Source organism: Linderina pennispora (genome assembly GCF_002104995.1).
Source record: "Linderina pennispora strain ATCC 12442 chromosome Unknown DL89scaffold_7, whole genome shotgun sequence".
Lineage (NCBI taxonomy): Eukaryota > Fungi > Kickxellomycota > Kickxellomycetes > Kickxellales > Kickxellaceae > Linderina > Linderina pennispora.
The window spans coordinates 336,710-358,630 of NW_024468255.1; the positions used below are offsets into that span (position 1 = coordinate 336,710).

Below are 21,921 nucleotides of genomic sequence, written 5' to 3' on the forward strand. Positions count from 1 at the left end.
CTTTTTATAGCATTCCTCCAATCCTCCTCACATCCCCCCTAGTCCAGACGATATACTGCCGCGCTATTCGCTTCAAGCACATGCTGGTTGTACGCAGCTGCAAAGCCTATGGGGGCGAAAATCGAGGCTGTGAGTGACGTTATACAGTCGTATTGTGCCTTCCGTTTTGATTGCGGTTTTTGGCCAAATGTCTTGGCGCTGTGCTGTGGGCAGGACAAAAATGCATATTTTTAGCAAAGTCTGTTCGCACGCATGCATTCATGGGTCTTCACGGTTGGTCGCAAAGACAGCGGTGCCCCTGTTGCACGCGATATTCCCAAATGCAGGCATTTTCAACACCAGTCTTGTATTCATTCAAACAAACATCTACTGGCTGCTCGCTTGCTGCTGCTTCATCTGCTCCCACATCTCGCGCTCCTCCCGGAACACCTTGTTGCGGTCCACAAGGAAAAAGCCCCTCACGCGCTTCTCATACGGGCTGCGGGGGAACGCGTTATCAGCCTTGTCCAGTGCAACCGCCATGTACCGCCTCCCCTCCTTGATCGTCGAGTCGGTGTACACCTTAACATACCCAGGCTGCAGCGCAAACAGAGTGTGGTCCTTTCCGATACCGACGTTCTCGCCAGGGTGGAACTTGGTGCCGCGCTGGCGCACAAGGATGTTGCCTGGGATAACATACTCGTTCTGCTGCTTCTTTACGCCCAGCCGCCGGCCGATCGAGTCGCGGCCGTTACGCGACGATCCACCGGTCTTCTTGGACGCAAAGCGCACCTGCTGGCACAGCGACTGGAACTGCGTGTGGGAATTAACTTCGGCGAGAACGCTCCGGAACATTTTTGTTGTTTTTGGTACTGAGAAAGTGAATCGAATTTCGAGGGCTGCAGAGTTAGAGAAATTCGCGACCCAGCAGTCAAAAGCAGTTGGAGGTTTTTTTACTATCAGCAAAGCCACCATGATCAGCGGTCTTGATCACCGACTGCACCCATATGATTAGATTTTGGACTGCGCATTCTGAATAACGGGCAATATCCGACACCACTGCCTGCCAGCTCTCTACACATCTCTCTACTCCTCCGCTCTAGATATTTCTGTACTCACACTACCCCCAGCAATGGCCGAAGCCGATACTCCCAATGAGCCTATTCTATTCACGGCACGGCTCAACAACGTGCGTCCGCTAGTCAACCTGCTGCGCACAATTAGCTTTCGCCCGCGCACGCTCTGCGCAATAAACCAGAGCGGCATGATGTTCTCTGTCGAAGACTCGCAATGTGTTGTGGCCCAGGCATATTTGCGTCCAACCCTATTCGCAGCATTCAGCTATAACTTTGCTGCAGCGCCCAACAATGCCAATGCTGCTATTGCCGGCGACAGCAACGGCAATGACAACGACGAGATGGAAACCGATGATGTTGCCAGCGAAATCACCCAGGTCTCACTTCCCCTCGACAACCTTATAGAGTGCCTGACACTCTTTTACGGGCCTTCTGGCAGCACCTCTCACAGTAACCAGCCCGGCCCTATGGTGTCCAACCTGTCGGCAAACAACCCTTTAGATCTGCGCGGCGCTACGACGGTTCAAATCGGGTACAAGGGCGAAGGCAATGATTTCGAAATGATGCTTGAGGAACGTGGCACAATCTCTGTATGTCGTCTGGCTACATTCGTGCCGGAACAGCCGGTAGACCTTGAGTTTTCTCGGCACCCGGTAATTCAGCAACTTACCATACGCTCAGAATGGCTGCGGGATGCCTTCAATGAGCTTGATCCAACCAGCGAGTCGGTGACCATTGGGATCGCCAGCACGGCACCATACTTCCGCATCGCCACTGTAGGAGAAAACGGCAGCACGGAGATGACGTATTCACAAGAGAATCAGATCCTGGATGCGTTCTTTTGCAGTGAGGAGCAAGAGAATCGCTACAAGCTGCCGCTAATCCTTAAATGCCGCCAAGCGCTGGCTCTGTCGGACAAGACCAAGATCAAAGTCAACCAGCGTGGGTTCTTGACGCTACAGTTCATGATTCCGACCGATGTGGATGTCTCGTTCGTCGACTTTGTGTTTGCACCCCTTGTCCATGCCGATGAAACTATTAGCTAGATTGCATGTATTGTCGCAATTCATGTCGACCATTGCGGAGTTAGATGGTGACGAATATATATTGTGATTTACATAAGCATAGTATGCGATTTAACTAGTGGTCACCTCCGTTGTCAGTCCAACCAAGCTTTCGCAGATATTTTTCAATGACAGCAATTGCCATGTCGCGTAGTCCATCCGAAATCTGGTTATCATATCTGACCATCAGTCTCCGGCCTTCCAGGAAGCCCCTATTCAACCGCCTATCGCATTCTTCCGGCCGATGCGCCTCGGAGTTGCATAGTGAGCAGTACTGTGTACCGCTAATCACAGCGGCTGCCGATACACTTGCGCCTGATGGCAAGGATGAGGCAGCCGGGGCAGCCGGGGATCCAGCAGCTGGTGTACCTCCGACTGGGGATTGCGCTGCAGCAACTACTGCTACATTTGTGGACGTGGTAAGCGGTATCGACACATCTGCCTGGACCTGCTGCTGGATTTGTGAATAAGAATGCGCCGGGTTTATCAACTGCCGTTGCTGCTGCTGCTGCTGCTGGTACAATGCGTACTGTTGAAGCAAGAGCTGGTTCTGTTGTAGCTGCTGCTGATGCTGCACGGTCGCTAGGGCTGCCACATTCAAGACGCTTCCAGTCGTTCCCAATGTCGCCTGTGCTGCTGCCTGGGCCATCTGTTGTTGCACCGCTTTCTGTGCAGCAGCGGCTATCTCGAGCCTATGGGGTGCAATGGTCTTTTGCCAGTACTTCTTTTGTTCTTCAAAAGAGAGTATCTGCAACTGGTGTTTCGCCTGCGGATGAAGGCGCTCAAGATGACGCTGAGCAAACTGTTGGCATAAACGCTGCTCATGCTGTTGCTGCTGCTCAAGCTGCCACTGTCGCTGTTGCTCAACAATCTGCTCTCCTGCCTGCTGCAGACTAGCGATCTGCAACCCAGCCTGATACTGGCTGTAGCTATTACTGCCATAGGTAAATGCGCCTAGGAATGCAGGAGACGCCGGACTAGCATCCAGAGAAAACGGGCTCGAAGCGGCTGGACACTGGGGCTTGCTCGTTGCCGGCCATACAACAGACTGAACCGTGGCTACCGAAGATCTGTGGACAAGTGAAGGCTGCTGTGGTGTCGATGCATGCAAAGGAGTCAGCAATGCGTGGGTATCAGCATCCATAAATGAGGGAGTAGCAGAGGATGTTCTTGAATAATGCATATTATCCACGCTGGGTGTTCGCGCTCGATGTACCTGCGCTGTCGCTACAACTGGCTGCTGGATATAGACACCAGATGGATTGGACGTCGTGCACGGAGCTATGTCCGCCGAAGGATTCGAAGATGAGCTCGCCATGGCCATTGATGACCAGCCAATTTGTGCAACAGCAGGTGTGCTGGGGCTAGGAATGAGCGAGCTAGAACCAACAGTACCACACGGGAGCACTGGCTGACATGATATGTGCATTGGACCAGATATCGCTAGTGACACAGCGGATGCAGATACCGACGAACTGACATGCGAATGTGGTGCTATGTATGGCGATTCTACCGATGACTGCACCGGCGTAGTAGCAACAGCTCCCTGAACAGGTGTAGCCACTTGGACAGACATAGACACCGATTCCGAGACAGCAATCCCAGGATCTGCTGTGACAGTTGGTAATGCGACAGGACGATCTGAAGGCATAGCAGCATCAGGACTTTGTGCTGGTGCAGGCGTCGGGGTGATAGCAACAAATCTTGATGCCAAGGAGGAATCTGAAGCAGAGGAGGCTGGGATGGAAATAGCAACTGGACCCGACGCGGATTTTGAGTTTGCCACAGGGGCTGACGTCGATTCTGTACAGACTGCAACAAAACCCATGGCCGATGAGGATGTCGATATAGGCTGCTGCATGCTGACAGTAGTGGCAACGCCATCGGGAATAGACCTCGGTATCGAAGCAGATGTAGTAGCTGAAGTGAGCACTGTTGCAAAAACAGGGGCCGACACGTGCATTGAGATAGGTGCTGCTGTCGATCTGGGTGCATATGGTTCTGGAGACACAAGTACCGCAGAGTCTGTAGCTGGCCACGGCTTCTCCGCTGGTGCGGCGTCGCTGTGGCTAGCCGGTGCTTTCTGGGTGCCCAATTGCTCAAAGAACGAATGAACCAATCTCATAAGCTCCTCCTGAAATCCGGCAGGGTCGGAGGCGCTGGTTTTGGCGGCGTGCTGGTACAAGCTGTAGACGGCGTTTAGTGTTGTTCGGGAGCTAGGCGTACCTTGAATGCTGGTTTTCAGAACACCAGTACAGTTGCGCACAGCCTTGGCGAGATCATCCATGATAGCGCAGTCTTTGGAACTCAGCCTCATACCCTTCTTACGGATTGCCAAGAGCAGACCCCACAGCTGGAAGCATTTGGAGAGTCGCCCTCTCATTTCTGGATTGAAGCTAGGGACTGCCTTTTTCAGCAGTGAAGCTGGAACTGTTGCTGGTACCAGCGCAGAAGCAGTAGGAGGGATGACAGGGGCAATCGGTCGCACGACTGGAGACAAAGCAGCATCCATAGCTGCCTCTGAGAAACTGGCTGGAGCAACCGAAACCCGCAATGGTGCCTGTATAATTGCAATGCGGGCCTCAGTACGCCGAATCTTGATTGACAGACAGTCACAACATGTCATCAGTCCCTTCAAATCCAGAATCTGACGACTGGAGCCCGCTATGGCACAACTGGGCACGTAACTATCGCCAAACTGTTTGGTAGCGTTGGCACGGGTCAGCTGGATCAAATGAGTCCGCATGCCCTTGAGCTTGTTCAACGAGCGCACCAGTGTAGCCACATCGCTGGTTGCTAGTTCGTCCACGATCGTCGCACAATTCTCTGTGATTTCCTGGCATACAGCAGCATACCTCTCCAAGCAAAGATCTGACGACAGCTCCATAGTATCGTTCTGAGGGGTTAGAGGAAGGTGCAACTGGAGCCGGGCCAAGGTAACAAATGGGCGAGCATCGACAGCGAACTCAGGGTGGTGCCTGACATTGCGAGCATTGACAGCCGCTCCTTCCGCGCTGCTCAAGTAGTACCAGGTATACTGCATCGAATACCAAGGCTGCAGCCTCACGTAGTACGGGTGGATATCGTAGTTGCGGGTATATAGCAGCTTACTCATCCCCTGGATGAACGCTGGGTCGCAAATTGTCGGACAGAATGTGACGTCGTGTGGACGTCCACGACACGCAGGACACTCGTCGCTGAGCCGAGGCTGGGAGGGCATAGGGTATTCGCCTGGCACTATCGAGAGATTTGTCAAAATTGGAAAGAAGAGGCCAGGCGTGGTTTCAACAGTGTTTGCCATCGGTTTGCGCAAGTCCTTATCGAACATCTCGTCAAACAGTTGCTCGATAGCCCTGCTCTCGTCTTCAGAAAGTGCACGCTTCTGAGAACGTGTGTGCAAAATGTAAAGCTCGGTCAGCCTGGCAGCAAAGAGCTCCATGATAAGAGGCAGCTCCTCTGGGTGGACAGTAACCAATTCCTGAGATAGAGGCAAATCTGGGTCCGATACAGGGAGCTGGATCTGCGGGCATACGACGACCTCCTGTCCACTTGACATCGCACTATCGCGGCCATCATCCCCCTGGACAGTCGTCGTCGAAGGTGCCAGCTTGAGCTGTTTAGACCGTCTGTCAGTCCCAGACACAGCTGCATCAACGCTGCTGGAGATGGCCACTGCTTCACTTGCCTTGCGTTTGATCGCTTTGCTTTTCAGTAGGTCTGGTGATTCCACCCCTGCGCCAGTATCTGGTTTTGGCTTCATGGCATGGAACTCGATCGGGCGTCCAGTAGCAACATGCACCGGCATATTATCGGTTGAGAGAATCCACGAATCTGGCAGCTCACATATTGACACCGATTGCGTGCTGGCACTTCTCCGCAGCAAGCTAGACTGAGCACCATGATGCAACCCTGATGCCTGTATGCAGCAGTCAAGTACCCTTTCCGCTCGCTCTGCGCTAACCATCTCACTGTCGGCATTTGTCTGATTGATATAGGAACTGCTGAGCACTTGTGCTGCATTGGTACCTAGGGCAGATACGATTGCTTCACCCAGACGGACGACATCTGACTCGGAACCGTCATCGCCCGGAGACCCGCTCTTTGCACGCAGCTGATGGCAAACCATATGTTCGTCAGCTGTATCCCTTGCTACCAGCCGAAGCACCCATACGAATTTGGACTGGCCAGCACCCATCACACGCCCCAGCGCCACACGGTCTACTCCAGCATCGACACTGCTGTCAAAGAAGACGACGGTATCAGCGGTGATAGGATTTGGTGCATATGACTCGAGCATCGTCGACGAGATGAGAACTGTGGCAGGGGAATGTTTTGTGTTGAAAAGATCAGCACGCTCTTGGCTAGCGCTCTGCCGAAGGCTGCTGTCGATTCGCAAATGGTCGATACGGGAACTAGCCAGGTACTCGCCGATAATATCAAGCGTCCGAAGGTGCTGCACAAATATCACTACGCGCCGCCTCTGTTCAAGCAAGCCCGGCAACAGCAGGTCAAGCAGGCCGAGTTTGGCTGAAGACTCAACCAGGATATTGCGATGCTCAGGATCTGAATTGGGCGAGACTCCGGTGTTGCTGATAAGATGCGGGTGGCTAGTCGACTTCAGGGCCTCGACAAGAATATCCATGAGTACGCTGGCTGCATGAGCGCCCGGCTTGCCCTCCGACTGATTGGTGCTAGGATGGGCAGCTGCGTGTTCGGAGTTTGTGCTGCAACTGGGAGTCAGTTGACGCTTGAGCTCGGCCAAACACTTGTTGCGCTGGCCATCATCTAGGCTGCTTTGCCGCATCATAATGATAACCTGCCCTACCAGCTGAATGGACGCCATGCTCTTTCGGATGATTGCCTGATACAGCTGACGCTGCCATGCTGTCATACCTACGGGAATAACGAGGTCGAAGTAGCGCATGTTGTGCACACTGATTGAAGAAGACGCAGCAGACGGCTTAGATTTCGAGTGTGCAACAGGCACTGGGGTTGGTGGAGCGTTGATCACTGGTGATGGTTTTCGCAAGGCACACTGCCTGTCCTTTGAGTGTGCTGGATTCTGCGGATCGCTAGCGTGCTGTGCAGACGTCGATGCTGAAGTACTGCTACGTAACGCGTCGCAAAAATCGGCTGCTGTCGACTTGCACGAACTGGGAACTGGTGGTAGTGGTGGAGTCGACTGTTGGTGACCATCTGGACGCTGCCGGCTGCCCGAGATGGCAGTGCAGGCTGCCATATTAGTATTCAACTTTTCTACGACCTGCTTGAGCGCAAACATCTTTGCACACCTCACAATATCCTCCCTTGTCGGATCGTCAGTCAAGTCAAAGTGGTCCCGAAGCGACTCTTCAGTAGAGTACCGATTTGGCTCAAGGAAATGCGCTAGCGAAAACAAGTCATAAACGCTCTGTGGTGGTTGTGAAGATCCAATAAGCATGTACTGGCGCGAACGGAGCCGACCCACTAGATCCCAGCAGTCACGTAACGACTCGCCCTTCAGGAATGCGTCGTATGTTATGATGCTCTGCCAAAAGACCTTGGCTGAGCGTAACAGACTGGCTACAGTGTCGTTCTTTATCGCCTCGAAGTCTGCGATAACAACATGGCATGAAAGCGCTGGGCTCAGCTCCCCTTTTCCGTATCCGCGGAACACCAGATGCTTAAGTAGCATTTCCACGGTACCCTCATTGCCGTACAGCTCGCCAACAACAACGTTAGGTGCGACTGCCCTAAAACTAGCAGACCAGGCAGAGATATCACTATGTGGGGTGATAATCAGGTAGGGAACCATGCCACAAGCGCCTGCGGAAGCACCGGAACTGCACATCTCACGAACTGGCTGTGTAGCAGTAGCTGCCGAAATGAAAGCTGCCACAGCATTCATGAAGCGGATTCTTCTGATCGTATTGAACACAACTGGCTTGGACGCCTTCCACGCAGTCAGGAGCCATTCGACTCGCTCAACCTCCAAATCGGAGAGTCCAGCGCTCACCGAAAATGACGATGGCTTGATCGTGCTCACAGCATCCATTAGACAGCCCCCTGGACGACTCACCCACCTGCACCATCTACGCATGTCGATTGCACACCGGGCTCTGTACCTTTTATATGCATACAGCCAGTACATGAACTCTTGGCGATCTGAGCAAGGGTCTGGGATGGCCTGGACGACAACCGTCTTGTCATTTGGTGGTTCCAAGATTACCGCCGCCTGCTCAAAGTGCAAAGCCAGGTATCGGCCATCGCTATCCAGATCGAGTATGTTATGCTCCAGATATCTCCTGCGTGCATCCACATTGTTAGGCGATCTACGCAAAACGCCGACCATGTGCTTAATCTGCTTTCCGCTCCTAATACTCGACTTGCTCAAAATATCCCCAGACCAATCCGGCATACCCACTAGTAGGGTGGGGTCCTTTTGCGGGATCTTGGAGCTAATAGTGCCCGAGGTCATCACCTCCTCTACCTCCATAGGCTCACTAGCCTCCAATGCTGGTTCTACAGAAGAGATATTGTCAGGTTGCCATAGACTAGCTTCTCAACCACAATGCCCTTTGTTCATAACCGATGTACTTACCTTTGTCACGGCTCTCGGCCTTGGCACGTCTCAGCAGTGTCGGAGGGGAGGCGGACGAAAGAGTGCTGTCTGAATCGGCATCTATCGGCTGCGATGAAGCAATAGGCGCCTTTGATCCTCTGCCGGACCTGGCAGCCTTTACACTCTTTATGTCTGCAGCTCTCATTGCAGCTATTGTGGCAAGCGGCAGATCGCTTAGACCGCCAATACCGAGTACGTTTGCCAGGGGCTGCTCATCGTTGTTTGGCTTGCTGGCTGACTCGTCCCCAGAATTGATGCTGCTCTGAGGCAGGGAATACTCGCCATCAAAGGCCGAATCTGCACAGGACTTCATATGACCATCAGCCGTCTCTGCTAGCTGCAGATCCGCCTGCGGGCCTTGACCGACGGCTATAAGCTGCAGCTGTTTGCACAGCTTTTTGCGAGACAACCGCTCTCTAGTAAGCTCATACCGCTCCAGTACGGCCAGCGAGTCGTCAAATGCTGCTGGCTTCTCCCAGGTGACCTGACCATCGCTCCAAGTCACAAGATAGTAGCGACCCAGAGCCGGGTCACTGAGTGCACCATTGACCTCTTTGATTGCGCATTCGGTCGCCTTAAGCGCATTGTATGCTACGCCATCCAGCTGCTCCGCCCTGTTCCATCCATGGGTAGATGCTAACACGCGACGGTAGCCCTTACCAGAGTTCCTGCCTCGTCGCTTATTTGGTGTTCCCGGACTTTGTGCCATCGCCCCGCCATTAGTAGTCTGGCCATCGCCTTCGTCAACATCTGTATCGGCCCCTGCCTCGGAGAATACTGAGATGTTATTTGTAAATGCTTCAAGCGCCTCGTCCACAATGCTTGCAATGCCCACGTCTTCGAACCGGTCGACATAGGTAGATCCCAGCAGGTCCTCCTGTGGCAGATCAAGAAACTCTTGGCGCCTGGCATCGCACCGCCTCTCAAACTCTTCGACCGCCTCTCTACAGTCTGTTGTTGCTTCTTCCTTTTCCCAGGTCGCATCTTCTAGCCCGTATCCCTTCCAGAATATCAAGTATTCGATATCTCTCGCAAGCGATATCCGCCGCCCGATAACGCGATCTACGGCAAAAATCTCTGGATCTTTGTCCATCGTTAACACACACTATAAGGTCAAGGATGTATGCTATCGCTTTGCTACAATAATAATAAAAGAAAGAAAGAATTTGAAGAAAGGTAAGCAGAGATGAAAAGGTTGCCTGTTTACTGCACCGGGCAAACAACCAAAATCGCAAGCGGTGTGACGATCAAAGACAAAAAGGAAAAATTTGCATTCCAACCCTTCGCCAACTCAGCCCAGTGTGATGACACCGCCCCGCTCATCCACAAACGTTGCGCTCTTATCCGGGTGCAAGAGTTACCTGGCGATATCGGTTACCGAGGACTGAGACCTCTTTGTTCACACAAGCATTCTAGTGAGCCGCCCTTCTATGTGCTATCTGTTGGTGTGTATATAAAAAGCAGCATTCAGTAGGCACTGGTTAGAGTAAATCATCGCAATCCCAGCTGGCTTCACCAAGCATGCGATTCAAAAGCCACCTAACCCGAATCTACTTTTGGCACTGATTGGCAATGATCAAACCCTTGATATCCGTCATGCGTTTGAGCTATCCTGTGACTAGAAACCAGTCAGCGCGGTGATAGATGGCTGCCTTGCGTACAAGGAATCGCCTGATAGCTGCCAGTCATGTGCGGGGTGCGCAGCTAGTTGCCACGCATGCCTGGATACTTGCGGCAGTGACGTGTGAGCGGGTGGTGACACCAGTAGAAGCGCTTGCAGCTTACTGCTGTGAATCATCTGATCTGAGCTGTTGATTTTGGCTGCTGCTGACCTGGTTGCCTTGTCGCTGGTGTATCCTGCCAGCCTTTGCACCGCACTCTTGCACAAACTCGTTCAATTTGCCTCTACTCTTAAACGGCAATGGTCGGCACGGTGGCAAAGAATGCAGGCGAGCTGTCTGGAAATGCTCTGGATGCACTGTTCAAGGCAGCCAAATTTGCGTTGCGCATTCCAACCGGTGCAGACCCCGCAACAAACCGCTGGACAGCGCTTGACATTGTAGACCAAATCCCGTCGCGCAAGTTTCTTTACCACGGTGAACGCCTCACTGCGTACTTACTAGCGACAATTCCAAACTTTGAGCAAGTGCGCTGGTTGTTAGCCACGGAAATGCGGCGGACAGAGGCGCCAGAGCTGGCCAGCAACGAGCTGGGTCTGTCTGCGGATGAAGTCTGCAGCTTCTTCTCTACGCTAAAATTCCGAGTCGCAGTATACGAATCGAAGGTACCCCTGGCAGCATCTTCCACCCAGCAAATGCAGCAACATATAGCGTCACCGATGGCCAACCGGAGCAGCACGCTGGCACCCTTGCCACTTGAACGTGCACCACAGGGCTTCTCAGCTCACTCTAAGCAGGTATTTCGAAACAAGCCTAATGTTGGCCAGCTGCAGACACGGAGGCCGGTGGCGACCAGCAGCATGCCATCTTACGTAGCGAGCATTGACGGAACGCTGGCTGACAAACTGCTGGTTGAAAGATCTGGCGATGGGTCGTGGCACTGCGTCTTCCCGTTTCTGCTCAACACACCAACGCCTGTGGAGACCTCAGAGCTGCTGCCTGTAGATGACATTCTGTCGTTTGAGATCCGTGTGGCGTGCACAGGGGTCGATGATATGTTGCTGGCCAAATCTAGCGACCAGCCAGTCGACCCTTTAACATATAACGACCGCTCGGTTCAGCTGGAGGAGCTTGCTGCAAAGTTATCATCGGGGGTATCCATATCGGAGCATACAGCTAATGGGTACAGCAAATCCCTGATGCCACCCGTTACAAAGGCGGTTGCCAACATGACCGGTGATACTGAGGGCATTGAGTCTTTACCGGTGCTGCCACGGCGTATGTTCCAGGCCGTGGTGACAGCCCGCCCAATGGTACAAATCAGCTCGCGTGTCATTAGTATGCCACGGAGCTTTGGGTCCGACAACATGTTGGTAGAGATTAGCGTGTTCTGTGAGGAGGACTCTGGACCGGACGTTACTCTTCACTCAGTTGATGCTGATTCGCCATACTGGTATGTTGTTGGTGTTGGCGCCATCGAGTCAGCGCCCCTGTTGCTAGGCAAGGGACTGTGTTGGAAGTCGATCTTCAGGGTCTGTCCTCTGAACCGGTCCACAACGCGGGCCACAGCGCCAGGACTGAACCTGCTAAGCACTACCGCATATACAGCAGAGTCGCCAACATCAGTGGACAAGTCGACAGCATATATAACTATTCATGCCCTTTGCTCTACTGGAGACGAGACTTCGCATTTGCTTGATGTCTCACAGCGCGTTCAGTTGCCAACGGCTTCGGAGAGGGAGTTGGATATCGTAGCCGACAACTACGGCCTCGAGTCGGATGCCGCAATTCCCACAGCTGCCACCGATGCATCGCTCAGCAGCTCACGTAACAGCACGCAATACCGCCGCCCATCTACTGCTAACACGGCCTATGGACGCCGATCGACAGCAGTTGACCAGATCCGGTCGCCTGGGTCGAAATCGGCTGTGGCTGCGACTTTTGAGAGGACCAGCAGCCACATGCGCAATGTCTCGCTTGATACTCTCGCCCATCCAACCCGCCCTTCGGCACGCAAACTTTCAATTGCACACCCTCAGTCACAGCATCAGCCCGAAATGCTATCTGCTAGCAGCATGTCATCGCAGTATGGCGGCTCGATGGCCATGAGACGCGGGCACCTACGGAACAGCCGATCCAGTGCCATGGGAGATTTTGAGCCAGGCAGCCTTGGTCGGCTGCGTGGTAACCAAGTGCCTGCTGAGGAGCAGCAGCCGCAAGCAGACATGCGGGGTCGGTCGGCAACCATGGCAGCGCCCAACCTGCGGTCACCAACTTCGCCTCGACAAGCGTTCCAGCGCCAGTCGCTGTCAGGTGTGTCGACACTGTTAGCCAATTCTTCGCATCCTTATACACAAACACTGCCACCTACTCTGCCAGAGGTGGTGGAGTCACGGGTGTCGGCTGAGAGTCAGAAACGGCCGAGTGTGGCACGCGCATCGATCTCAGAGCCAGCCCCGGACCCCGAGGCATCTGTCGTTGACATTGGCACGATCAGTATCTCGTTCGACGCTCCCTCAATAGCCATGCTTGGCGAGGAGTTTGTCGTACGTGTGCATATTTCGAACAACACCAACGTACACTACTTCCGCCTAACGTTGCTTGACATTTCGCGCCGTGGCGAGCAGCTGGCTGTGGCAGAGGACGGCGATCAGCCTGACCTGTCGCCTGGCCTTCTTTCTCTGGACCATTCAACCGAGATCCCGCCACTGAGGCCTGGAGAATCGGCTAGCGTAGCACTACGGTACATTGCTGCCGAGCCGCACTTCCATTCAATCAAGATGCTGCGGTTGCTAAATCTGGATGCGGACACTGCTGACAAATCTTTGTTTGCGATAGAGTCGCCATTTGTGGTGTTTGTCGATGGCAGCAGCCGCTAGCTGGGGTTAGAACTCATTTATGATAGGCAAATATAGCGGCTAAACGATGCTTTCACTCCTTGCTAAGGTGGATAACCGGGCGGATGCAGTCAGCGCCATGCATAGCCTCAAAGCCCTTGGCAATGTCGGCCAGATCAAACTGATGGGTGACATAGTCGTCGATGTTGAGGGATCCGTCCAGGTACATCTTGACAAACAGCGGCAGCTGCGTGCGTCCCTTGACACCGCCGAACGCCGAGCCCATCCAGACGCGACCAGTGACAAGCTGGAACGGACGAGTGCTGATCTCCTGGCCGCTGGCAGCGACACTGATGATCACGCTGGTGCCCCATCCCTTGTGGCAGCACTCGAGGGCAGCACGCATGACGTTGACGTTGCCACCGCTGCACTCGAACGAGTAGTCGACGCCGCCATCGTAGTTCTCGACAATCACCTGCTGAATCGGCTTATCGCCAAAGTCCTTCGGGTTGACAAAGTCAGTGGCGCCAAACCTCTTAGCCATCTCAAACTTGGCTGGGTTGATGTCAATGGCAATGATCTTGCTGGCCTTGGCAGCAACAGCACCCTGGATCACCGACAGCCCAATCGCACCGCAGCCAAACACTGCGACCACCGCGCCTTCCTCAACCTTGGCCGAGTAGTTGACGGCTCCCCAGCCAGTCGGGATACCGCAGCCGAGCAGACACAGGCGATCAAGCGGCGCAGCCGGATCAACCTTGGCACACGAGATCTCGCACACCACCGTGTACTCGCTGAACGTCGACGTGCCCATATAATGGTAAATCTCCTTTCCGTCCTTGGAGAACCGCGACGTGCCATCAGGCATCAGGCCCTTGCCCTGCGTCTCACGCACCACCGAGCACAGGTTTGTCTTGCCGCTCTTGCAGAACTTGCAGCTGCGGCACTCGGGCGTGTACAGAGGGACAACATGGTCGCCGGGCTTAACGCTGGTGACGCCTTCACCAACCGACTCGACGATGCACCCGCCCTCGTGGCCCAGGATGCACGGGAACCGACCCTCAGCATCCGCGCCAGAGAGGGTGTATGCGTCGGTGTGACAGATTCCGGTCGCCAGCACCTTCAGGCGCACCTCACCAGCCTTGGGCGCGGCTACCTCGATCTCCTCCACACTCAGCGGTTTTCCGGCCTCCCACGCGACGGCAGCCTTGCATTTGATGGTCTATGTATAATGCATGCGGTAAGAACCAAATAGCAGGCATATGTTATCTCATGGCATTGACTACGTGAAGTCCAGCCACTCAGCCGATGTTCATATCCTACCTTTCCCTCGAACGACATGGGTGAGTGGGTATGTTCCTAGCGTCAGAATAGTATTCTCTTTACAAAGAAGGAAATGATGATTGAAACAGAAGCAAGAACCACCAGGGGAACTCGCATTCTTGCTGACGATAGTACATGCTGTGCGAGGAAAATCTCTGGGGTTTTTTCGCGCGCTTCGGGATTAGGGCACACGGGGCTAAAAATTTGAGCGACTCATGGAATTCCGCACTACAATTGGCCAAGCAATCCACACTCGGGTGCTCGGTGTGAGGGAGAACCATCTGGCGGCGACTGCGGTTCTGCAGCGTAGCGATTCAGCAGCGAGTGACAGATCGCGATCAGTCAAGTAACAAGCGGCTGCTAGATCAGCGGCATAGGCTGGTCTGCGCACAACCAGTGCGACATATACTACTCGGCATTCTGGTGGCGCTAGCTGGGCGTATTCGAACGTGCATAGCAAGAAAGTAGACTGCAAAGTATCAGCAATATCGCGCCCAGCCGTTGGCAGATATTGCATTTACTGCCCCTCCAGCGTGGGCAAGGTGCATGTCGCCAAGACAGAGCCAAATATCGCTGGCAATAACTACATGTTCGCCAACCCCTACTAGTCAGGGTAAGGCTTTAGCTCTGCAATCCCTCCTTTCTATATTCACTATACCTTTAGTTGTGACACCTTTAGACGACACACCCTACATTGCAGTCGACATACGATGTTAGCCGGTGCAGGATTCTTGACAGTTATGCTTCTCGTGCCAGGTAAATATAACGACAATCAGAACAAGGCAACGAATGGAACGCATTCTCTCTGATACTTTACTAAGCTTTATGACGATTCCTTTTAGCCCATGCTGTCATCATGGGTGCCCCAGTTGAACACATTGGCTTGCTGATCGGAATGGCTAATGGTTGCACGATCATTGGTGCCATCCTGTTGCACCACTTTATCAAAAACTACGGACATTTGAACGGCATGGTCCTCATCCACTTGCTCGGAGGTCTCTCGACTAGCACAATTTGGTACTCGGCAAAGGACTTTAATGTTCTGGCAATTTTTACCGCTATATTCTGCATGTCAGTTGGCTCGATCGTCCCTATGTATCCGATGGGCAAGCTCGAGGAAAGCGAAAAGGAGAGCATACTGTTAGGAATGACCCAAGTCATCAAATGGGTGTTTCTGACCACCGCAGTCGCCATTCCAGTCCTCAAGGTTTTTTACTTTGAATGGGTCATGAACTACCTGAGCACGTACTGGGTCAAACCCGCGGCGATTCTGGTCACTAGCGGGTATGTCACTGCCACGGTCGGCTTGTTTGTGCTGCGGTTCTCAATGTCCCCTCACTTGAAAGCCAAGCTATAATTTAGTTTCTTCTATTATTTTCTTCGCCATCATTAGAAACAGTAGCCATTATTTTCTTCATATTTCCAAAACATGACCATTTGATTTTGACTGTGCCTCATGGTGCATCGCGTATAGTGACTCGGCGTTCACTAGTCAAGATATTTAAAAGGAGGCTGTGCCGGATATATGATAGATTTTTCTTTTATATTATATCGGCACATCTAGCTATATTTGGCTAGTTCGGTACATTGCGAGTTTTGAGTATTGTGCATGGGTGCATTGTTGTGCACTAGATAGCCTCAGGGTGGGCTATTTTTATTGTTTTATATGCAACAGTTTATAAAAGCCACTGGTAGGATACATATATTCAAGAAATATGCGTCCGCAAATTGCATACAGTGAGTATTTGGGTTGCACCTTGTGCAGGAGGGTGTGTACAATGTTTGAAGCCAGTTTGGGGTGGCAACAACATCTCATTACGAGATGACACCTTATATCCGTTGAATGCTCGGTGCATTGTTGGCTGCTGTGTTGTGTCTTCCAGCCTTTTCCGTTGTCCATCGTTCTGTGGTGCCACGGTTTCTCTGTAACTCTGTGGTGGCGGCGGTAGACTCATGGTCTGTCCACCCACCAGCATCTCTGAAATCGGTCCCAGCCCCCATCTGCCTACACAGCCACGCCAGACCGCTCGGCCATTGTTGGAAGCTGCCCCCTTCCGATGATTGTGGCCTTCACACTGGACAGCATCGCGCTTCATGTCTGTTGTTTTTCCGTCGTTAGACCGTTTGCATGTCCTTTGTGCTCGCTCGACTTCTTCTTTGCGTGTATGCGGGCGGCAATCGAACCAGCTAGCCGTCTCTGAGCCACGCCCTTTAGTGCCTATTCTCTCCGCCTAGGAGCCCGCGTCCTAACAAGAATGTCGTGCTGCTACCCAACATCCGTCCACAATGACACGCTAATTCAGCTCTGTAAATAACATAATCCGCCAGTAACTCCTGCCTGCCAGTCAATGCTCGCTTTCCGGAAAGCAAAAACAACACCACGCCTGCCGGGCATTCTGGAAGCAGAAGGCGCTGCCTGGCATGCCACCATTTTTGTGCTGTAACCTAATCCATACGCTTGTGAGTGTGCAAGTACCAGACAATACACGAGACTCCTCTTCTTTCCGCGGACAAGCGCACACATGTCGAGCCTTGGACTCCAGCATGCGGACCTGCCCAAACACCAAAACACCCACGACGGCTTTCGTTTTTGCCGAGGCGCTTTCTACAATATCTTGGACCGCACGCACTTGGATATTCTATTTTTAACATTCTGCCTGTTTGTCTGAGGGTACAGGCTCGGTGCTGGGCGGCAACAACGCCAGAAAACAATAAGCACCGCATAGCGGACCGCAGGCGGCGCTGTGGCTAGTGTCGGTGGTTGTTGGCCAAGGGACAACACGCCAGATAATCCGGCGTGTGGCGACCCAGCATTCCTTGGCCTACATCGAGCAGTGGCTATGGCTGAACTGTGAATCCATTGTCTGCTTTGGTAACAGCGACCATCCACACATATCTGTGAACCAGCTGCTGGCTGTCACTACCTGCTTTTGGCTGTCTGCCACCTCCCGGTACGCACTGCAGATTCTGACCCCCCGCCGTCATTTCCAGGAGGAGGCTTGGAGCATATCGCAGAGCTTTGAAGCCGTGTTCGCTGGTGGTTCTTGGCAAAATGCAAACCTACACAGGACCTGGATTCCTTTTTCTGTTTTGGCCAACTCTGTTCCCAGCGGGCCACGGGTTTCCAGGCCGAGCCAGGTGCGCACAGCATATGCTGGCACAATGGTTGGACTGGTGGTGGACGGCGGCTCTTTTGTGTGTGCGGGTCTCTCGCTTCAAGCACCATCCGTCCTCTGAATACCAAGGCAATCCGGTTGTGCTCCTGTGTAGCTCCCAAAATTCCTTCCAGAACACCACCGGTGTAGGTTGTCGTCGAGCAGACGGGCCGCCAGCGGCAGGGAGGCGTCGAGCCAAAAAAACTAGCAGGCAATTGTCAGGCACCACCGAACCATTTCTGAGGCACACATCCACACATATACATATATTGCAGGCATTGTGAAGGCGCTTACATAGTCTCTCTGGAACACAGCCGCCTGATGCCTAAATCGAGTCAGAGTTTGTAAGGCTCACACGAGCTTCCCGATTGACAAGCTTGCGAGCCATACATACGCAGGTACGATAGTGCGGTCTGTGCATTCACAGGAGAGCCAAACACTGCCAAGGCCGCGCCTCGCCGTTCAACCCCCCCCCCGATATGTACCGCCGCCGCATGCACTCCATTTCTTGACAGAGAGCCGCATATAAGGCAACGTCAAATATTATATCGGCATTGTGCAAGCCAGCGCATGCAATATCTCTCGCGGCGAGCATAAACAGGCACTATGCGCTGCGTAATGCCAGCCACAAGTCAGAGCCTGCGATCGCTAGCCCTGTGTTATTGAATGGCGGCTGCTGCTTGCTGAGAAGCACGGGGACTCGCTGGTCCTGTTTGTTTTGAGGCAATCGGAGTTTTCTCCCCCCCTTCGTGCACAACACCTGCTGACGGAACACCTCAAATAGATCCCATGATTCCGGGCGGCGCTGTTTTGCACGAATGCTGGCAATAAGACGGAGGGCTTGTCTAGGATTTGACAACCCTATTGCGCGTAATTTACAGTCAATTGAAGCTTTTATACCCGGCGATTGTGCAGTAGGGTTTTAGATAATTGCCGACAATGTGCTTGACATATCAAGCCATCTTGCGCACAAGCCACTGGTGTCTGGTGATCACCATCAATCATGTAATTATCTGTTTAGGGGCTGTTGGTGCCAGAGTAGCTAGAAAAATTTCGACTTTCGTGCGCTGAGGCCGCTGTAGCTCTGTGAACACTTTGGTGTCCATTTTACCATTCTGCATTCCAACTAAAATCAAATGTCTGTTGTTTCAAAGTCTAGTGCTACAGTGCGCAAAAAAGCCCATGATAGACGCACTGTCTTCAAGCATGCTCTGGAAAAACCTTATGCAACGTCATGGCCAGAGGTTGACGGTGACATGCAGTCCGCCATTGTGAGTGACATATGCGCTACACTGTCGGCTCATGAGGAGACATTCCAGCGTGCAAAGCATGCAATTAAGAAGGAGCAAGATTGTGCCAGGTCAGCAGCCAAAAGAGCTAGCCAACTGGACAAGAAGTGGTCAAAGGATCAGAGGGCACAGCTGGTGAAGGATGGCAAGCTCCAGAAGGACATTGAGCAGCAGATACGTTCGGCACTAGAGGAACGGCGGAAAGCGAGAGACAAAAGTATTCGCAGTAGGAGAGACGAGCTGGAGGCAAAAAACGAGCACGTCCGGCAAATGCGCGAGATCCTTGAGCAAGTAGTCGTTGGCATCAACAAAAACACACGAGTACTTGAGAGGATGGCTGCAGAGGGTGAAGGGTGTACATGCAAGCTAGGCCTAGTCGTGGTGTGCCGAGGTGATGTTGACATACAGCTTGTGAGCCATCTGCAGGGGCTGGCACATGCGGCATTCGTTGCTGTTGAAGGAGAACCGGCAGCAGACACAGATATTGCTGGGCTGCGCATGGTCGGTGTTGGCAAGGGATCCGAGAAGCAGCTGGCGCTGGCGATACACCAGCCGCGCGCCTCTGTACTGGGCATCAAGGCTGGCTCTGAGCTTTTCAAGGACCTCTTGGCCAAAGTACCAAAGACGTTGCCCCCACCAGTGCTGGCATGGGTCGGTGGTGGTGAGAGAGGGCTGGTGAAGATGGCAGTGCGTGAGATTAGGACAACCGCACCTATTCTTAATCGAGGCACAAAGAACAAGCGCGAGGAGACTAGCGACGAGGGAAAGCAGGAAACCAAGGACGCGAAGAAGAGGAGGCTGACGAAGAAAAAGAAGCAGCTCCAGAAGAAAAAGAAGCAGCTCCAGAAGAAAAAGAGAAAGCCGGCAAGGCTGAAGGCAGAGAAGACGACGTCAGCACCCAAGCCCAAAGAGGGTGAAGGGAAATAGGACAGATAGCCAAGGTATTCTGCCATCATTTGGATTATTTTGCAATATATGTTGGCGCAATAATTTGACATTTGAGCACACCTGCTTCAAACAGGCTGCCAGCGTGAATTGGCCTCCCCCAAGGGAGGCATCTCGGAAAAAATTGTGTGCAAAAGGGCACCTGCCTTTGCATTATCTCGAAGCGGGCCATGTCCCCTTCAGACAGATAAAAGGTACTCATTAGTAGCGCGGATCCTGTCAGGGAAGTGGGACACAAACCAACTGCAAGGGCACAGGGTCCCGTGTCCATGAGGGCTATTGGTAGCAGCCGTTATCTGAATAGATATGGTGTTGTGCGGACATGCTGGCGGAACGTTTACCACTCCTTTTGCATGCTATGAAATTGCGAACAGCACAAGTAGTACAATCAGGCAGCAAATGCAGTGACATCCCTTGCTATTTTTGGACATGCACGTATGGCAAATCGCACAGGCTGGGAATGTATTCCCGGACAGCACTGCATCGAAATGCCAGACATGGGGCAGAGCAAGCCATGTTGTGAATATGGCTGCGTGCGAAATAGGCAGAACTCATCATAGACACTGGGTACTACTAGCCTGACATAGGGTGGTTTAAAGAACCTTGTGATTATACGGCCACAGTCCCATGGATAGCTAAGCCAAGGAGAAAAGCATGTGGTAGCAGGCAAATGGCTCAGCATAGACGGCAGCTAAGCAGCCCCTCGAAACTCTTGTCAGTACTCTTGTCAGTACTCTCGTCAGTACTCTCGTCAGTACTCTCGTCAATACTCTCATCAGTACTCGTCAGCGATCTGCACCATTATCACAACATGCTCTCAAAATATTGAATAATTAGAATGCTTCGCCATGGAGGCATGACACTGGTATCCTCGGCCAGCATATCCACAACGAGGGCTGCTGACAACCGGTATAAACAGGGGCCACTCCTACGGCCATTTTTGCGGAAGGAGTGATGAGCAATCTACAAATTATTTGCAAAGTGGACAGGCTCGGGCCATATTCGTAGGCAGCAAGCTCGCCCCACCCCCAGGCATCGTCTGGCCTGTAGTCTGCTTGAGCTGCACTGAAAAACAAGCGATTATTATGTGCGACTGGTATGGTCTGGCTTGTGTTGTTGTATCTGTGGATTGGCACCGTTTGCAAAGGAGTGGCCACTGCCTCCAACCACCGTGCCCTATATAAAAAGTACAGTTTCCGTTTTCTAAAAAGAATGGTAAATCGCGCCTGCCCCATGCAAACAAGATCCTTGCCAAGTCCGCCAGCTCTCTGTCGCTCTGGATGCCTTTTTCGCTCTACGCAACCGACAACTGCCATTCGCACGCTTGCTTCGCCTGTCATGTATCATTTGCCAGCAGAACGAGACTCCAAAAACGATTGGCAAGGATTCCAGTAGGTGCTGGGAAATCGCAAGGTGCTATGTTTCGCGCGTTCGCCATACCAGTCTACAGGGAAGACATTTTGTCGGCCAATATTGGCTTATTTCATGGAGATACAGATGCTGCTGTTTACGAGAAAGGAGCAGCATTTTTGATCTACGAGGAGGGAAATCTGTCAAAAAAAGCTCGGTCTTTCACAAAAAGGACTTGTAAAAAAAGCAAGTACCACGCCTGAACGTGGTATGGAGGAAGGCTGATTTAGAACTGAGAACCATCTCCGTCCCCAGTGTACCCTATGTGCCCCAGCGAATCATGTTTAGCCACTGGAGCAGAGCAATCAAGCCATGCCCTGGCACCTCTGGCCATGGATGAGCCAAGAATAGACCTGACAAGTATGAGGTCGACAGGTTGCATCTGACATGTAGAGTAAGAATGCAGGAAATGCCATGTACTCCACAAATCTGCGATTTGGCCACAAAGGAGGCCAAGGTAAGATTTTCCGCGGGGATTATCATTTCAATCTTGATACTTTACAGCACACTCTTGGAGCGGCATTGGGTGCTGCATATAGCCTGATGCAAGCAGACGAGCGCAAATGGTCGCAATACAGCCATTGTCCAATCGGCTTTGCTTGCTGATAATCCGGAGTGAGGTT

At 52.7% G+C, this 21,921-nt stretch overlaps 7 protein-coding genes across 7 annotated transcripts; 4 read left to right on the plus strand and 3 right to left on the minus strand.

Moving 5' to 3' along the window:
• Positions 1–326: 326 nt before the first annotated feature.
• DL89DRAFT_267709 (uncharacterized protein) lies at positions 327–906 on the minus strand. The gene has a single exon (XM_040887627.1). It carries the CDS (start codon positions 832–834, stop codon positions 367–369), a length of 468 nt encoding a protein of 155 aa, XP_040743198.1. The 5' UTR covers positions 835–906; the 3' UTR covers positions 327–366.
• Positions 685–2,155, plus strand: DL89DRAFT_162194 (Rad1-domain-containing protein). The gene has a single exon (XM_040883675.1). It carries the CDS (start codon positions 1,112–1,114, stop codon positions 2,099–2,101), a length of 990 nt encoding a protein of 329 aa, XP_040743199.1. The 5' UTR covers positions 685–1,111; the 3' UTR covers positions 2,102–2,155.
• A 2,205-nt stretch (positions 2,156–4,360) lies between these two features.
• Positions 4,361–9,813, minus strand: DL89DRAFT_293152 (uncharacterized protein; the record flags this gene model as incomplete). The annotated part of the gene is made up of 10 exons (XM_040890365.1): positions 4,361–4,388; positions 4,819–5,015; positions 5,079–5,327; positions 5,409–5,957; positions 6,183–6,800; positions 7,274–7,315; positions 7,383–8,139; positions 8,239–8,620; positions 8,700–8,728; positions 8,756–9,813. 10 exons carry the CDS (start codon positions 9,811–9,813, stop codon positions 4,361–4,363), a joined length of 3,909 nt encoding a protein of 1,302 aa, XP_040743200.1.
• Positions 9,814–10,633: 820 nt separating this feature from the next.
• Positions 10,634–13,218, plus strand: DL89DRAFT_322873 (uncharacterized protein; the record flags this gene model as incomplete). The annotated part of the gene is made up of 3 exons (XM_040891360.1): positions 10,634–11,972; positions 12,078–12,652; positions 12,719–13,218. Exons 1-3 carry the CDS (start codon positions 10,642–10,644, stop codon positions 13,216–13,218), a joined length of 2,406 nt encoding a protein of 801 aa, XP_040743201.1. The 5' UTR covers positions 10,634–10,641.
• DL89DRAFT_267711 (alcohol dehydrogenase class III) lies at positions 13,184–14,575 on the minus strand. Its single transcript, XM_040887628.1, has 2 exons — positions 14,500–14,575; positions 13,184–14,398 (listed from the first exon to the last, which is right to left on the minus strand). The coding sequence occupies exons 1-2, from the start codon at positions 14,515–14,517 to the stop codon at positions 13,271–13,273; spliced, it is 1,146 nt and encodes a 381-aa protein (XP_040743202.1). The 5' UTR covers positions 14,518–14,575; the 3' UTR covers positions 13,184–13,270.
• A 751-nt stretch (positions 14,576–15,326) lies between these two features.
• On the plus strand, positions 15,327–15,930 carry DL89DRAFT_267714 (uncharacterized protein). The gene has a single exon (XM_040887629.1). The coding sequence runs from the start codon at positions 15,356–15,358 to the stop codon at positions 15,854–15,856; it is 501 nt and encodes a 166-aa protein (XP_040743203.1). The 5' UTR covers positions 15,327–15,355; the 3' UTR covers positions 15,857–15,930.
• A 2,815-nt stretch (positions 15,931–18,745) lies between these two features.
• DL89DRAFT_162364 (uncharacterized protein) lies at positions 18,746–19,926 on the plus strand. The gene has a single exon (XM_040883676.1). It carries the CDS (start codon positions 18,791–18,793, stop codon positions 19,868–19,870), a length of 1,080 nt encoding a protein of 359 aa, XP_040743204.1. The 5' UTR covers positions 18,746–18,790; the 3' UTR covers positions 19,871–19,926.
• Positions 19,927–21,921: the final 1,995 nt, after the last annotated feature.

What these genes read in the sequence shown, in the direction of transcription:
- DL89DRAFT_162364 (XM_040883676.1), top strand. Translation starts at nt 18,791, where the DNA reads ATGTCTGTTGTTTCAAAGTCTAGTGCTACAGTGCGCAAAAAAGCCCAT.
- DL89DRAFT_267714 (XM_040887629.1), top strand. Translation starts at nt 15,356, where the DNA reads ATGGGTGCCCCAGTTGAACACATTGGCTTGCTGATCGGAATGGCTAAT.
- DL89DRAFT_267709 (XM_040887627.1), bottom strand. Translation starts at nt 834, where the DNA reads ATGTTCCGGAGCGTTCTCGCCGAAGTTAATTCCCACACGCAGTTCCAG.
- DL89DRAFT_162194 (XM_040883675.1), top strand. Translation starts at nt 1,112, where the DNA reads ATGGCCGAAGCCGATACTCCCAATGAGCCTATTCTATTCACGGCACGG.